Source organism: Eumetopias jubatus, unplaced genomic scaffold, assembly GCF_037043125.1.
Source record: "Eumetopias jubatus isolate StellerSeaLion01/CBP00866 unplaced genomic scaffold, mEumJub1_p1.0 scaffold_8, whole genome shotgun sequence".
Taxonomy (NCBI): Eukaryota; Metazoa; Chordata; class Mammalia; order Carnivora; family Otariidae; genus Eumetopias; species Eumetopias jubatus.
In genome coordinates, this window is record NW_028274814.1 from 61,988,629 (window position 1) to 62,007,056 (window position 18,428).

Below are 18,428 nucleotides of genomic sequence, written 5' to 3' on the forward strand. Positions count from 1 at the left end.
TAAATTTGTTAGATCTTGAATGCTTGATTCCCATTTTATTATTAAGGTAACCGCTGACTCTATTTGGACTGAGACTTTTTATTGTTTTCTGAGCACTGAATATATTTATGCAGGATGAACATGAATTTAACATATTAATATTTTTTATATATAGGTTTTATTCTCTGTGATTTGTTTTCATACTAAAATTTAATTATTTATTTATCTTTTCGCCTGAATATGTTGCTATCCATCACATTAAAACACAAGCCATGAGTTTTTTGAGATTCCTTCCATTAGTTTTAGTATATACGGCTTTTAGAGTATTTCATTGTTTAGTTTGTTTCTCAGAGGTCTCTACTCTTTTACTTCTTTGGGAGCTTAGTTGGCTTAATATCATTGTGGATTTGTGGAAATTTAGACTGTCAGAAATGCACTGATCTCCTGGCTTTAACATTGGATAGTTGTATAACTTGAACAGTTATTACTAATATAAAAAGCATGCACTTTGTTCACAAGATTAGCAGTTATAAAGGAAAGGAACTCTGATTTCTAGTTTAAATTATAGTTAAGGAAGCAGAGAGGGAGAGAGAAGGGTGTGTGTGTCTTTGGGCATGCACACACACGTATGTGTATAAATAGGCATACACATATACATATGTTAAAATACTAAATTGCAAGTCTAGATCAGTCTTACAATGGAAGCACAGGACAGCCTGATATAAATTTGTACAATAATGCTAAGGAGGGGCACTTGGGTGGCTCAGTCAGTTAAGCGTCTGCCTTCTGCCCAGGTTGTGATCTCAGAGTGCTGGTTTGAGCCCTGTGTCCGGCTCCCTGCCCAGCAGGGAGTCTGCTTCTCCCTCTCCCTCTGCCCTCACTTCCCCCCACTCATGTGCATACTCTCTCTCTTTCTGTCTCTCAAATAAATAAAATCTAAAAAAAAAAAAAATTAAGGAGATACTATTTAAGGACATAGAGTATACTTGAGTGAGTTTTATAGCTTTATGTCACCTCTCTGATACTGTGATGTGTTGGATCTGTCTTCTCAGCTCCAGATGCAAATTTTTAATTTTGCTGAATAGCTCTACAGAAATATTGCTCTTACAAATACAAAATATTCAAGACTTATTAACTTCTTCTTTATGACAGAATCATTGAGAATATGAATTGCTAGTTATTGTAAATGTTTTGGAACTCTTAGGGTCTAATTTTAAAAATAAAATGAGGTACATGTTTATTTAATTTTTTTCTGAAATAATATACATACAAGTCAAAAAATGTTAGTTTATTTTTTCCCCACCTAAGTGAGCTAAACATAGCAATTTAAGAACTTGTTTACAGAGAAAACAACATATTTGAAGGAACAGTTTGGGAAAAGAGCATTATGTTGTGTTCACTCTGTGTATTCCCAAGCTTTGAAATGGAAGAGAATATTAGCCACAGGTCTCTCTGTGGGTCTCTTTGTCTTCATAATCTTAGATAAGTTATTTAGATAGGTAATTTATAAACCAGAATCTGAAAATGGCTTGAGAAGTCTGTGCTGTTTATTTTATCAATTCCTTTGTTATGATTTCATTAAATTCCTTACATTCTTTTTATTAAAACTCTCTGAGTGTGTAGGGTGGAGCATGTCTTTCTTTTTAACTGGTGACATTTGGCCTATTTTGATTAATTTGTTTTTAGGGAGGGAAGAGCTTTGCTTAAAGTGATAAGGTGTTAAAGAGCCCTGTCAGCAGAATTTTATACTGCACTGATTTTTTTTTCATTTCTAAACATTAGACATTATTTTTGCAGTTATTTTTCTATCTACTCTTTCATAAGTATGATTTACTTGCACTGAGCATTTAAAATGAATATCCATAAAATTATTTCAGTTAAATATTTGATTTAAGATCATGTGGAAGCTATAAATTGTAGATTAAAACAGTAGTATTCCTTTTGTAGGCATTGCCTTGGGATATACAATATTTAAGAATTTTACAGTGCAGGGGCACCTGGGTGGCCCAGTCGTTAAGTATCTGCCTTCTGCTCAGGTCATGATCCCAGGCTCCTGGGATTGAGCCCCGCATTGGGCTCCCTGCTTGGCGGGAAGCCTGCTTCTCCCTCTCCCTCTGCTTGTGTTCCCTCTCTCGCTGTGTCTCTCTCTGTCAAATAAATAAATTAAAAAAAAAAAAGAATTTTACAGTGCAGGGGAGCCTGGGTGGCTCAGTCAGTTAAGCGTCTGCCTTCGGCTCAGCTCGTGATCTCAGGGTCCTGGGATCGAGTCCCGCATCGGGCTCCTTGCTCCGCGGGGAGCCTGCTTCTCCCTCTGTCTGCCGCTCCCCCTGCTTGTGCGCTCTCTCTCTCTCTCTCTCTGACAAATAAATAAAATCTTTAAAAAAAGAATGTTACAGTACAGTATAATATTCACAGTAGCATCATTAATGGTAAGATTTACCATTTATTCCAAGAGTTTAAATCAGGGCTTGCCTGGGCTTAAAATACCTCAATGTCTATTTTGTCATCCAGAGGTGATTAGTACTGTGCTTTTTTTTCCCCCCAGGTAAATGTAAACTGTCAGTTTCTGTCCTGTACAGTTAGGACCTGTGTTACCCAGCAAACACACATGGTGTGCCCACTATGTATCAGCCACTGTGCTGAAGGGTTCAAGAGGTAGTACAGGAATCAGAAGAGCAAGCAGATAAAGCTCTGTGAGAGTTGCCATGATAAAACAAAAACATTATGCTTTTTGAAGAACAGAGAGTGGCCACCTTCAGATCAGAAGAGGAGCCAAGAGATTGGGGGAAAGATGCCTAGAAGGAGGCAGGAGTCAGGAAAGTATTTTCCAAGGAGGAAGAATAGCTTATACAGGGCAAAGATGCCAGAGAGAATGACGTATTCAATGAACCGCAATGTCTTAGCATAATGGTAGAGGGCAATTGGGAGAGTTGCAAGAGGATCAAGAAGGATTACATCAGTGTCCTGTGAGGAGCTTGGATTTTATAGATTTTTCAGATTTTTTTGGATCCGAAGGCAGTAGAGAGCCTTTGGAAGATTCTGAGCAGGGGTGTGGGATCAAATTTGTATTTAAGAAAGATTTCTCTAGCAGTAATGTACCAAATGGACATGCAAGGGAAGAGGTAGGATAGGAAGGAAGAGGGGTCAGCTGGAAGGCAGCCGCGGAATGCAGTACAAGTGTTCAAAGCAGCATTTGTAATAGCCAAAAACTGAAAACAACCCTAGTGTCTATCAACCCTAGGCAAATGAACAAATTGGGGTTTATTTATAAAATGGAAATCTCGACTGCAGTGAGAAAGAATGAGCTACTGCTATGCACAGCAGCATGGATGAAGCTCAGCAAACATACTGGTGCACCAACAAAACCAGACACCACTTCCTATGATGCAGTTCATTTATACAAAATTCAAAACCAGGTGAAACTAGTCTGTGATGATGGAGGTCAGAATAATGGTTGTCTGTTAGGAAGGGCTCAGGACGAGGCGAGGGGTTCTTTTTGGTCTTAAAAAGTCATTAGACAGATGTGTTTGCTTTGTGAAAATTTGTCAGACTTAAAATTTCTGAAATGTTACATTTCAATTAAATGTTTCTCTAAAAATCCATTTTTCTTAACTGCTAAGCAGGGCCACTATTTCATTCCCTTTCCCTAGAAAGCCCCTTTCTATCTAAATAGTGACAGTTATTATCTTGCGGATCCTTTGCTCCCACTTTGCAACTCGTTGAGGCAAGGGGTAGGTTTTGGCGATCACTGGAGTAATCCTTGGCCTGTTTTTTGACCCATTTCGTTCAATGGGGTGATAGTTCTACAAGTGTCTTTGCCAAGATAACTGCTGGATTAGAAGTGCTTGCTTGAGCTTTGCTTTTTACTCTGAAAATGTAGGGCTTGTTGAGATGTAAACACATTGTGGAAATCAGATATACTAATGAAACATAAGTAAATGTATTTAAACATAACAAAGACTAAGGGGTTTTTTCCCCCGAAGCAAGCAGTTTAATTTGGAAAGTATATTGGGATTTTTAAGTTAATTGCTTTAGTTGCTGTGCCTTACAGTTGCGCCATTTATATTTATTCATGTGCTCTAGGTTAAAGCTTTCCTCATTCAGTCTGTCTACTGACTGACAGGTTGTAGCCACCTTCACCCGGCTCCGCTAGTTCACAGTAAAGGGCAGGGACTCAGCCGAAGCCCAGTTCTTTAAATAGAATATTGTCAAGTAGAATACCCCTTCAGTCAGCATCACTGGTAATATTTACAATAAGTACCATGCCTTTTGCCCTGAAGTGTCACAGCACACATCTCAAACTTAGCATCTGTCTTCTCCAGTAATACTGAATGCCCACAAAACAGTGCAACACTTCCTAGGTTATTTGAAGTCCAAAACTTCCCCCAACTAAATGCAGAGCGGCACTTAGTATCTCTTTAAAGAGAATGGCATCTAAAGATAATATGAGGAATAAAGTGTGGCAGTTTGGAATAATAGCATTATGTGTTACATTACACTGAATAATTAACCTCTCTATTAAAATTCTACAATGGAAAATACCTAGTACTTGAAAAAATCACCAAAAGATGCACCTATTTTTGCATATTATCTAGGGATTTAATTATTTAACTTAGATTTTTCTTCAAGAAATAAAAAGAATTAGCAAAATTCTTCTTGACTCTTAAAGATTATGGGAAAACTGGCTTTTCACATTGTTCATACTTTTTAATTTTCTTTGAATCGAAGTAATCCTACTTTAATAAAGATTCTTAGGGATCATGCATGTTTAGCTTGCCAAATATAATATCTGGCTTCCATACTCTTAAAGCATTTAGTACTTTACCAACTGAGTAAGTATAGTAATGAAATTTTGGGAAATATTTGAACTGTTCCACGTTATATACTGTATTATTCAAATCTTAAAATTGAAGTTAGTACAAGTTTTATAGTGTGGCAACTACTTTGACCCAGGAATCAGGCACTCACATTTTCTTTAACTGTATGTATTAATTTCAGTAGCATTTTCTCCCAAAATTCTTTTGTCTTTCAAATGTTTACTAATTTAGCTTAGAAATACTAATTTCCTATGCCTTCAGAGGAACATGTTTTGACATATAAAGTTTGGCTATTTAAAGTTACCATTGTAACCGTAAGTCAAAATGTTGTTTTGTTGAAAAGTTTACACTTATTTCATTGTAAATATAAAAATGGACTTCTTTGTCAGAATTGATTGGCTCAGTATTTATAAAAATATGAATGAGAAGTCTGTAGTGATCTTGGCTTCATGAATAAAAAATAAATTTATTTTTATCCACTATGAAGTAAAACAGCAGGTTTCATCACAGAATGTCATAAATACTAAATTCAGGAAATAGATTCATTATACCTCAATGATGACCATAAGGCCACAACACAATTTGCTATCACTCAAATGGACAACAATCATTCATGAAATAGCCTGTATCCAATGTGGAGAAGAAGATGATTCTGCCCTGCAGATACTTTGTTCTAGTGGAAAGAACTTGGGCTTTGGGGGTCTGATAACATTTGAATTTAGACCCCAGCTCGATTCCTGCTTCATTGAGACAAGGGAGAGGGGGGAGGAGCAGTTTCCAGCAGGAATTTCAGGGATCATGTATTCCTTACTAAGTCTGATATGATTATTGAACATCAGCTCCTTGCTTCTTCTCAGCTCTGTGGCAGTAATTAGGCTAACTATATCATTCAGCTTCATAGTATTGGAATTTCTACATCCTGTGGTCACATCTACTTGATTACTTTCTCTCCTGAGCCAGGACTGGTGATTACAAAGTCCTGGCAAACTTTACTAATAACTTTATTTCATAAATATAAGTAACTTTTTAGTAGTTCCTATGAGCATTATCAGATTTGGATCTGCCACTTGCCGGCTGAGTGACTCTGGACGAATTACTAATTTCTCTATACCTCCATTTCCTCATTTGTATCAAAATTATTCATATCACATAGAAATATAGATGGCTATTGAATGGATTAAATATAGTAGTTAACTTTTCATCTATCACAAAGTAAGAGTTCAGTCTATATTAGCTATTTATTCTTGTTGTTATGCAAGTAACAAAGATGTGTTTTTATTTGAAGGGTTGGTTTACAATGAAAATACCAAAGTGCATCTGCTCAGGGAGAAATATCAAATATCTGTTTGCACTTACATCTATCATTTAAAATGTAACCAAGTGTTCAGTAATTTTTTTTAAAGTACATTGTAACATTGCTCCCTGCCAGTTTTCTAATGATTATGAATGAGAACCTTAAAATAGCACATATAGTAAAAGGCACAAATTTACTTGAGGCCAGAGTTCAGGGTTTTTTTGCATTAAGACTTTGAGAATGTGATCCTTCATGCCAGGCCTTAGAGCTCTAACAGGAGTTAAGCTATCACAGATCTTGTCACTATACACATGCCTCCAACTATCTCTAAAGGGCCACAAAGTAGACTGGGACCTTAACAGAAGATATAAGTGCAAAACAGATGGCTTTTTATATTCCTTTTTTATAATACTGCAGCAAGAAATAGAACCCACTGGTATATTATTTTTATATTTCTTAAGAGATTTTGTACTAGTAAAACTAAATTTTAAGGTCCCCCACTGTTCCACCTTCCATAAACATGTAACAGAATTAGCAAGAACAGCAACACATAGTTTTTTCATACTCCTACTTTAATATCAGTGGTAACGCCCATTTTATGGCCTATTTTAACTAGAATTCTTTATAGGAACAACTCCTTCAACATCTTCTATACTGGGCAGTTAATTTATTTCAGTATATGTAAATATATTTAATATCCATTTTCAGAATAATCTGATATTATTCCAAATATTGGCTAACATCTATCCATGTGATCTTGATCAAATGATGTAAACTGGCCAGGCCTCAATCTTCTGTATTCAGTAAAATGATTATACTGGTTGGTGACCAGTGAGTTGCTAGCTCTGAAAGGGAAGATATCTTATCCATTTGGTTTTGGTGAACTTTATGAAATGATTGACCTTTACCTAGAGAGAAAATACCACCATGTGCCCGTCCCTCTCCAGTTTCTCCAGTGCAAGGAATCCACAGCTTCCTTGTTAAAACTTTTGCCAGATAGAGCCAAGTGTATTTTGGGGTGTTGTTGGTTGGCTTGTGACTTGGGAAGAAGAATATGGTAAGGATGGAATGGTAGAAAGGAAGGAGTAAAAGAAGAGGCATGTGCTGGGATCTTACTGGCACTTGTGTAGAAGTTAAAGTTGACTCAGGGCTACTACCACTAGAGAGACTGTGACCACCAGGAACTGGCTTACAGTGATGGCTGTTTCTGTGTGTTGGCCTTCATTCATTTCCATCACTTTTATGACATCCCTTCATACCTACCAAGTGGCCATCGTCTCATGCCACCATGGCTCCCTGGCCCCTCTGTATCTTCTCCTGTGCTTCTTTTCACGGTATGATGTTCCAGGTTAAATTCCCAGTCAGAACACTTGATCCAGTAATGTCCTGTCAACCAGAAGTCAAAGAGGAATTCAGTCTAGTAAACATGGCCTTGTGTATCCATAGGATATTAGAATGACTGTACAAATGGTAACCATTTTGAGGGGAATAGGCAAGAAATTACTTTCTGGTAGTGTCAGTATATTAGACTGGTAGAAGGAATTATTTTGAAGCAGAGTTTGCTATTGAGACTAGCCTTGGTTGCTGGAAACACATCTCTTCATTTTCTAAAATGGGCAGTTGTAAAGATTTTGCTTCCTCTTAAAATTATATTTATTACATAGAAATCCTGTGTTCCTGCTCGGAGCTTTAATTAACAGATGAAAGTTTACCCAAATTTTTAGTTCAGAAATCAGTTTGGTGAAGTACTGTATTCCCAAAAGATTCTTGATACTGTTTTGTGAGCATTTGGTTAACACCTCTGTGTATAGGAGAAGTTTCCATTTCAAAGTCACAGATATGGGTTTAACATTATATATGATTTAGAAAAATACTATCCTCAATAAGCTATCTGAAGGTGGGCTTAGAATAAGAAACTCAACTGAAGGCAATGGCTCTTATAGCACCAAATTTGATATTAAATAAAAAACTAAAGTTACTAGCTATATCCATTTTAAAAGTTTACTTTTTTAAGGAGAGAAAGGTAGTTCAGCAGGATCAGTATTTTTTATACCAGTAACTTTAACTTGATTTGTATCATGTTTATACCAGATGTAATTGAAATTTCTTAATATGGATGCTAGTCCCAGTTATCATTTATAATCTTGATTTAAAAACTTTGAGAATGTTGGCTGCTCTTAAGGTACATGGTGTAATAACCTAAAATGTCTTTATTTTTAGATACTCTTATTAAAATAGTAATAGTAGTTCTGAAATTTTGCTTTTATATTGATTTTTCCTATAATAAAGAAATTTCTAATTTTTGAAAGTTATAATTTTTATTTCCATACACAGAACTAACTTTTGTTGAATCCATATTTTGTTCCAAACCCTGCACTAAGTACATTTTAAAAAGACATTTCATTTCTCGCAAATGCCTCTTGGAAAGTTACACATCTTGACTTAAGTCACACAGTAAGTAATAGACTCAGGATTTGAACCTTGGTATATTCTGTTTCCACTAATCAGTGTTACCTTGAAAAAAATGGCTTTTTCCAAAAAGTAGTTTTTAATGGTGTGAACTTAAAATATCAGAAATCTCTAAGAAGCTTTGGTTTGTATTTAAGGCAAGAGTTAAAAATTATCACAAATATGCAGACATATTTATTTTAGAATCTGTAAAAATAAATCTGGGTGTAATTTTCAAAAACTGGAGGAATAATTTGTTAGTGCTGAAAGATGAACATGATCATGAGACACTCATTTTGCTGACATGTGCAGTTATTTATCATAGGTTCTCTGAATTAAAACTATAGTTTCTTAACAGGATTTAGTTGGTTTACTCTTTTCTTTCTCCTAGAACAGAAAATTTGTACATGTTGTCTGATCATTGTTTATTGATAAAAATAAATTTTCAAGTGATGGTAGATGAGATTTCTTAATGTAGCTTGGAACATTTTAAGAACATTTATTTGGGTCAATTGAATCCTTTTAGAGAAGTCTGCAGTACTTACTCATGCTATAATTTCTTTCCTTATCCCAATTTGGAATATATGTCCCTAAATTCCTAGGTTTGTGACCTTATTTAAACTGAGACTCACTTTTCTCATATTTAAAATGAGGCTAATGATACCTAACTCACTGAATTGTATCATGAGGAATAAGTTGGACACAATACACCATGCTTAGCAGATAGTAAGTACTCATGCCATTCGTCACCATAATTGCAGAATGGTCACTTGAACATGTTAAATTTGGGAAATGTTAAATCACTGCATGTGTTTGAATGCTGTGACCTAAGGATGATGAATAGTAGAGGAAAGAGCATGGGTTTACTGGATTTAATAATTGATATGCAAATCTTCCTTAGCATTGTGAACTTTTAAAAACATACTATCAAAGCAAAAATCCTATGACTTAAGACAGTTCTCGAAAAAGAAAAATACAAAACCCATCTTTAGAAGACGTTGCTTAATCGTGACAGTTAAGACTTCATATAAGAGAAAGAGAAAAGCTATAAACTTTCTCATTTGTTCTATATTGTCCCTGCAAGTACAGCTTTACACAGTGTATCTATCACCACTCCTGGGTGTTTCAAAATACATTAAAGGGCTAGCAGAAGTCTCATGTTATATACAGGGTATCTTCAGAAGTTGGTCATTTGTATCCTGTAGTTCAACGGGGTATTTTATAGGTGTTGTGCCTCTTTTCCACTGTCTCGCCCTCCCTGCTAAGTCACTGAGTACTAGTTTAACAGAGTTTAACCAGTTTCTCAGCTGTGGAGTATCTTGCTGCACATGGTCTCCCAAAGACAATGTGTTTTGAAGTGTTTCCCAAAATTGTTAGACTGGGGAGCCTTATTTCCGTGGTGCATGTCATAGAACTGTTGTTTTCAATATCTCGTTTGGGGAGGCTTTTATTGATATCGCTGGAGTCCTCTTCCTTAGTGCCCACTGTTTAACGTTGTGTACCTTTTACAACAACCTATTTTCTGTGACATCATTTGCAGAACCGCAAAATAATGGGTTTGCTACAAGCAACTGAACATTTAACTGGGTTTCCAAAATACAAAACCAGAGTGTTGTAAACATGCGTCACCTGAACACTGCTGTTCAGGAGCAAGTAACCTATGACTGGCATCTGAGGCAGTTTTCCAGAAACTGTTACTTGTACCTACCAAAATCTGTTTTCTTACCCACTTTTTCCTTCCTAATGTGTTTTCACTCTCTCCTTCTCTTATTGTGCTTCATCCTGTCATGTTCTCCAGGTGGTTTTTGTTGTTGTTATTTGTTTTTATCTTTGGTTACTTTTCCATCTCCCACAGGCAAGAAGTACCCATTTTTTTTCCTTACCTCAGTAACCATTTGAACATTAAAAGGTTAATACTTTTTTAGTTCATAACAGTTGTTCTCCATAACTTCACTTAATTCTCACATCAAATTAGTTTTAGAATGAGGTAATCTAAACTCCCTTTAGTTTTTATTCTTTTAAGGATTTATTTATTTGAGAGAGAGTGCACATTTGCAAGCAGGGGGAGGGGCAGAGGAAGAGGGGAAAGCAGACTCCCCGCTGAGCACAGAGCCCAACACAGACCTCAATCCCATGACCCTGAGATCATGACCTGAGCAAAACCAAGAGTCGATCGCCCAACCGACTGAGCCACCTAGGCACCCCTAGATTTTATTTTTTAACTAGTTTTCTGTACAAAAGAGAATTTGGGTTGGGTATCTGATTATTAGTTCTAATAAGTACTGTCCAGAATACACAGTGTTCATTGTGCAGAATCTCTGTATGATGCCAAAAGAACTAGTGGCTAGCATCAGTGTTTTTTTAATTAAAGTAGCTAGCTTAATTGTGAAGATTTTATTATAACACATTTTATCTGTATGCTGTTTCTGTAAAGAATGCTTTAATATGCAATAACCACAGATATTGAACAAAACTGGACATGAAAGAAGTGTAAAAATTGGCAATAAGCCACCTGTATGCTTGTGTCTAGTGTCCAGGGAGTAATGCAGTTTGCTTAGTAGCTTGATGGTAGCCATCACAAGGAAGTTATACCATTTTAAAGTAGGCAGTCAATTCTTGTTATTTGTGAGAACCTTTGGTCACAATAGTTTCATCAGCTGATCAGTATATCACCTTGTTTTATGTGTTTTTCTGTCGAAAGATGCCTTATGTGACGTATATTATTGATTCATTGCCATTAAACTCACAGCCAATAGCGCTCTAACTCGTACCTGAACAAGACTTACCTAACAACACGTACTTTTTTCCATAAGTCACATCCTTCTTGTACTTTAGGAACACTAGATGGTGTCAGTACTATGCTTGGGAGACATTTTCAACAGTGAAATCACCAACAAAAACTACAAAAATGCCAAAACATGGCACTAAATACACTGAAAAAAGATAACTTGTCGGCAGTATGAAACATGAAAGAAGGCAGAGTATTGCTTCGTTACAACCTCAGCTGGGAATGTGTAGGTCAGGCAACTCAAATTTTTCACTGCTATATACATGTCTTTGAATGACTCTGAAAGTGCCATAAAGATTGATTTTGGGGTTATAAATAAATTTTAGTGAGTGGGTGACTTCACAAATAAGGAACCCACGAATAATGAGGATTGACTAAAATTGTTTTATTAAAGCACTGTTCTTGGGGGAATATGTCTCCACAAATGCAGATGCTTAATTCCAATAGGCTTTCAAGATAATAAATAGTTTTTAACTAAAGAACACGTGTTCCCAGTAGGATGTTACTGAATAAACCTAATTTTTCATTATAAAAATTAAAATAATAATGATTTGAATATAGAAACCTTATGGTAAAAACAATAAGAACTATAATATAATGCCCTTGCAATAGAACCTTACTTCTACCTACATCATTGTTTCCATGGAAAAATTTATTCCAAATTCCAACTGAGATGCCAAAGCCCTTTAGCTTCTTGAGTCCTTAGTTCCAGTGATGAGCAATCCACCATACGCACCTACAGTGTAGGACTTCCATTTTCCCTCTAGTCTAGTTCTGGGGCTGGGAGCAGAGCCATAGGAGTTGGACTCTGGACGATAGAACAGAAGGGAGTAGTAGGGGCTTCTACCGAGAAGACAGTTTCTTCAAATGACTTTCATGAATAACACCGTGATTTTTAGGGAAGCTAGGGGGATGATTGTTAGTGCAGTCTCAAATTGACAGAAGCCATATTTTGAAAATAGTGGCTCTGCTAGAAATAAAATTTTGGACCATGTGGTTCATTGATCTATTTTTTTTTTTTTAAGATTTTATTTATTTGACAGAGAGACAGAGAGAGAGAAATCACAAGTAGGCAGACAGGCGGGCAGAGGGAGAGGGAGAAGCAGGCTCCCTGCTGAGCACAGAGCCCAATTGTGGGGCTCTATCCCAGGACCCCGGGATCATGACCTGAGCTGAAGGCAGACGCTTAGCTGACTGAGCCACCCAGGCGCCCCTGATCTGATCTATTAAGGCATCTTTTTTACTCTCCTTAAGGATTTAAGTTTGAAAGATAATATTCATGGTGTTAAAAGAAAAATGCAGATGCTGGTCTTCTGTGTGATGAGCTGTGGTAGGAAGTCTCTGATCAAGAGGATAAATACCCTCCAAGTTGATACCAACTAAGCAATATTATTTATGCTCAGTGTTTTCCCATAACATTATTATACTCTGTAATATTTAACAGATGTACCTGTGTTCTGTGTTCCTTTGTATTCACTTAATGGTTAAAAGTTTGAGGTGAAATAATGATAATTGAAGATAAGAAAATGTGATATACTAAAACCTTTATAGAACTTAAAAATGAACCTCATAAGTTTCTTTTAAATGACAGGTTTCTTTGGGGGGAGGAGGCCTTTAATGAGATCTGTCTTTCTTGCCAGGTTTCCCAAGTTTAAGATCTTTTAATGAAAAATAATGGACTAGGTATTAAATAGATTTTGATTCAGTTTATATTTTTAAACTCAGCTGAGTTTTTTATTTAATAAAATAATTTAATTTTAATATATTAATTTAGTGCAATATATTAATGTTTGGCCATTTTTTAATCTTTTATTCCAAGAGGAATAATACATATTCTATTTTTAGTAAATAGAGCAGCTGACGGAGAAGGAGAAAGATCTTGTTTTAAGTCAGAATTCTTCTGTTTCCTTTCCTTAAGTGGTCTTTAAATGGACTGGGGACAGTAGCATATATAAACCTCTCATTTGAAATTTCGAGTGTGCAACAGCCTATTAAATGCTCAGAGTAGTCTAACTGTAAAGAAACTTGTTTATTTGCAAGATTTCTTAACATTTCTTTGGCTTTGGAACCCTTCCCCCTGCCCCCCAGAAACTTTAGCATCTCACAGGATGTCATAACTGAGGAACACAGTTACGGAAATTAGCTTGTCAGAGGCAAGTGGCCCTCCTTCTGGGCATATAGGGGGTTTATGAAACCACCTTGGCACTTCAATGTGTAGGCAGAGGGAGCCAAATCGACACACTGGGAAACAGTCAGTCCTTTCCCTTGTTTTCAGGATGACAAAAACTATTTTTGTACCTTCTCTGGAGAAAGCAATAGGTTTATTCTCCTTCACTTATGTGTGTTCTGTCTCATATACACGGGTGACAGGTGGCCTAGAACTATCTTAGGTCCTTTAAGAAAATGCACAAGAACTCTGTTATTGTTTGTAGTAAATACTGTTTTACTAGATACTTTTTTAGTGGTTTTTAAATCAATAAGTCATTAATCCTGAAACACCAGTTCCATTGTTGACTTTTAAATAAATTTAAATGTTCCTTTTAATCAAATCAATGTTTATTACATCTCATAAACTTTAGCATTCTTTTCAAAAACCAACAAAAAAATAAGAAGACCATAGGACAATGGACAAACAAATCATAGATTGATTAAAATTTTAACACAGGAAGAGCTGAGATTTTAAAAACCTACAGGAAAAAGAATTGTATGCAATTGATTTTTAACCAGCTAATAACATTCTGATCAATACAAGAAATCAAGGCATTTGGGTTTGTGTGAGAATGTAAAAATTTCTGCTTGGCATATATATATAATGCAGCTAAACAAAAAAATCAAACAATGAGGAAACAGCAAGTGTAACAACAAGTTGAGGTTTATATAATTAGAGTAACTCTTGTAATTTAAGAATACTATCAAACCTCAGTTAAATAAATGAGAAAAGGACAAGCAGTTCATACATGGGGAAGTTGTCAGCCAGTAAAGGAATTAATTTCCATCAACTAATATTTTCTGCACACCTATGCCTTATACTGTGGTTGGTGTTGGAGTTTGAGTGTTGAAGAGGACACTCAGCCCTTTTGGGGAAGAGAGGGAAGCAAGGGACACAATAAACAAAGGAATGCAATGGAGTTATGAAGATAGATTTACAAATGCTGGCAAGGCTAGGGAAACTGGTTCAACTGGTTTATTATTCAAAAAAATGACAAAAACTTTTTTTAACCTTACAAATGATCCTAATGAGATTTTTTTTTTAAAAGAAAGGAATAGCATAATACTAAGCGAAATAAGTCAGTCAGAGAAAGACAAGTATCATATGATCTCACTGATATGAGGAATTTGAGAAACAAGACAGAGGATCATAGGGGAAGGGAAGGAAAAATGAAACAAGACGAAGCCAGAGAGGGAGACAAACCATAAGAGACTCTTAATCTCAGGAAACTGACTGAGGGTTGCTGGAGTAGAGAGGATGGGAGGGATGGGGTGGCTGGGTGATGGACACTGGGGAGGGTAAGTACTATGGTGAGCACTGTGAATTGTGCAAGACTGATAAATCACAGACCTGTACCCCTGAAACAAATAATACATTATATGTTAATAAAAAAAATTTTTTTTAAAAGGAATAGCTTATATGTTGAACAATAGGGCTTAGTCAAGTAAGTAAGATTTCTTAGAGTTGCTTTTTGATTTCTTAGAGTTACTTTATGATTAAAAATATAATTATGAAAATTATAGTAATATGAAACAATATCATGAAGAAGTGACTGTAGTTGTATTCATGCTACCGAATTCTGTTCTATAAAATAAGTATGTACATGGTCATTAATGGTAGTAGGATTTATTTTGCATAATACTTAATAGAAGAAATTTGAAGACTCATTTTATTAAAAATGTTTTTTCCTCCTTTTAGCTGACTACACAAGACTGCCTTCCCCATATTTCCATAGCCAGCGACATGACCTGACACCTTGATGACCAGTCTCAGGGCCCTTGGGTGACTGGCTGGTTGCACCATGGAACTTAAAGTATGGGTGGATGGAGTTCAGAGGATTGTTTGTGGGGTCACCGAAGTTACAACTTGCCAGGAGGTTGTTATAGCCTTAGCTCAAGCGATAGGTAAGTGGACTTTCTGGGAATTGGAGATAAAGTGGTTTATGCTTCCTCTTGTGGTTTTTGTTTGCTTGTATTAAATATAGATTTCTAGTTTTTTGTTTATTTGGTCCCATAATACAACTTGCAGGTATACTTGTACTTATTATATTCTCCCATGCTTAAATAAATCTGTAAAGACACTTATTCTCTCTCTCCCCCCAGATTTTACTGATCTTCAGACTAGAGTCTGCACTGCCTTCTGCTCTATTGTTGTTTATCCTAAACAACAATTTGTGGAACTAAAGATGTTTTCTTGAGCCAAAACATAGATTCCTAGTTCCCAGACCCCTCATTAGGAAAAATCCTATTTACTGTTTATTCTGACTACTTTTAGAAAAGAAAAATGCAACAAATAGCATGGTCCTTCAATAGAAAGATAATATGTGCATTTTTAAATCTTGCTATACAGTGCAGATGAAGTTGTCAAGTACATGCTTACTCGCTCCATCTTGTTCACCTACAGTGTTGCAACTTTTCTTCTTAGTTAGTCTCAGTTTATCTTCATCATTTTTATGCATGTTTTTTAGTTGCCTTAACCCTTTTGGAACATGATGAGGGCATAAGCACCTACATCAAAAGAGCCAATAATGTGGGTTATAGCTTACATTTGCATCTTAAGTCCATCATTTAGCAAATATATATTAAAAGGAAATTGTTTTCAGCACCATGTTAGGTGCTTAGTGCTTCTTTGTCTTTGAGCAACTAAACAAGTTTATTTTATGTCATGCTAGTTTATATTGGAAACATGTCACGTTTGTTCAGGATTGAGAAAAGTCACCCTGCTCCATGACACCTTAGCATTTTGTAGAGACATTTCTGGCAGATACACTGTTAAGAAGCTGGCAATGCCCTGTGCAAAGACAGAGACTTTCTTTTAATACTGACATTTTTTTATTTTTCTTTAAATACTTTGTAGCACACACATATGTTAAAACAATGCTAAAAATCCTAGGCTTTCACATTCAGTGAAATTTTCTTGCATTTTGGCCTAATTATATTTGTGGACTTAAGTTTAATTGTTAAAGAAGGGAAAATAAAGGCATTTGATTTTCTTTCATATTCTTTGCAACCAACTTACTCAGTAATTGTCCCTTTTACAAGCCTGATAAAGAATTCAAAGTAATGATCATCAAGGTACTCACTGGATTTGAGAAAAAAGTGGATGAACTCAATGAGAATTTCAACAAAGAGATAGAAACTATAAAAAAAAACCAGTTAGAGTTGAAGAATACACTAATTGAAATTAAAAATATATAGAGGGAATCAGCAGCAGATTAGAGGATGCAGAAGAATGGACCAATGATTTGGAAGACAGGATAATGGAAGGCAACCAACCTTAACAGCAAAAAGAAAAAAGAATAATAATAAATAAGAATAGATTAAGGAAACTCAGTGACATCATCAAGCATAACATTCACATTATAGTGAGCCCCCGAAGAAGAAAAGAAAGGGGACAGAAAACTTATCTGAAGATATAATTTGAAGAAAAACTTCCTTAATCTGGGAGCGGAAACAGATACCCAGGTCCAGGAATCACAGAGTGCCCCCAAACAAAATGAACCCAAGGATGTCCACACAAAAACACATAATAATTAAAATAGCAAAAAGTCAAGATAAAGAGAGAATATTAAAAGCAGCAAGAGAAAAGCAAGCACATATAAAGGAAACCCCATAAGGGTATCAGCTGATTTTTCAGCAGAAACTTTTCAGGGCAGAAGAGAGGGGCATGATATATTCAAAGTGCTAAAAGTAAAAAACCTACAACCCAGCAAGGTTATGATTCAGAATTGAAGGAGATAGCTTCCCAAACAAAGGGGTTTACCACCACTAAATTGGCCTTACAAGAAATGTTAAAGGGAATTCTTTATGTGGAAGGAAAAGATCATAACTAGAAATGAGAAAATTATGAAAGGAAAAAAAATTCACTGATAAAAACTACGTATGAAGCCATTATGGAGGTTAAAACACAAAAACAGTAAAAATCAATCATACCTTAAAAATTAGTTAAAGAATACACAAAAAGAAGTAAAATACGGTATCATATACATAAAATGTGGTTGGAGTAAAAATTTAGTGTTTTAGAATGTGTTCGAACTTAAGTGATTATCAGCTTAATATAGACTGCTATATATATAGGATGTTATATATGAACCCCATAGTAACCACAAATCAAAATTCCATAGTAGATACACAAAAAATAAAGAGAAAGGAATCCAAGCATAACACTAAGGAAAGTCATCAAACCACAAGGGAAGAGAACGAAGAAGAAAGGAACAGAGAAGAACTATAAAAACAACCAGAAGACAATTAACAAAATGGCAGTAAGTATATACTGATCAATAATTACTTAAAATATAAGTGGACTAAATACTCCAAGCAAAAAACATAGGGTGACAAAATGGATTAAAAAAAAAAAAGACCCATCTTGCCTATAAGAGAAGAATTCATATCAAAAGACACTTACAGACTGAAAGTGAAGGGTTGGAAAAAGATAATCCATAGAAATGGAGGTGGAAAAAAAAAAAGGTTGGGTAGCAATACTTACAGACAAAATAGACTTTAAAACAATGACTGTAATAAGAGATAAAGAAAGGCATTATGTAATGATAAAAAGGGTTCAATCCAAAAGCAAATATTAACAGACTTAAAGGGAGAAATTGACAGTAATGCAATAATAGTAGGGGACTTTAACACCTCATTTATATCAATAGATAGGTCACCCAGACAGAAAATCAGTAAGGAAACTGGCTTTGAACCACACATTCGGCCAGATGGACTTCACAGATATATACAGAACATTCCACCCCAAAACAGCAGAATACACATTCTTTTCAAATGAGCATGGAATATTCTCTAGGATAGATCACATGTTAGGACACAAAACAAATCTCAATAAATTTAAGAAGATTAAAATCAATCAGACATCTTTTCTGAGTACAACAGTATGAAACTA

At 35.6% G+C, this 18,428-nt stretch overlaps 1 protein-coding gene across 1 annotated transcript in view; it reads left to right on the forward strand.

Moving 5' to 3' along the window:
• RASSF8 (Ras association domain family member 8) overlaps positions 1-18,428 on the forward strand; it is a 121,293-nt gene that overhangs the window by 76,918 nt on the left and 25,947 nt on the right. Inside the window, exon 3 of the mRNA XM_028113226.2 lies at positions 15,234-15,439. Coding sequence (XP_027969027.1) covers positions 15,337-15,439 — 103 coding nt within the window. The 5' untranslated portion in view covers positions 15,234-15,336. The remainder of the gene's footprint in view (positions 1-15,233; positions 15,440-18,428) is intronic.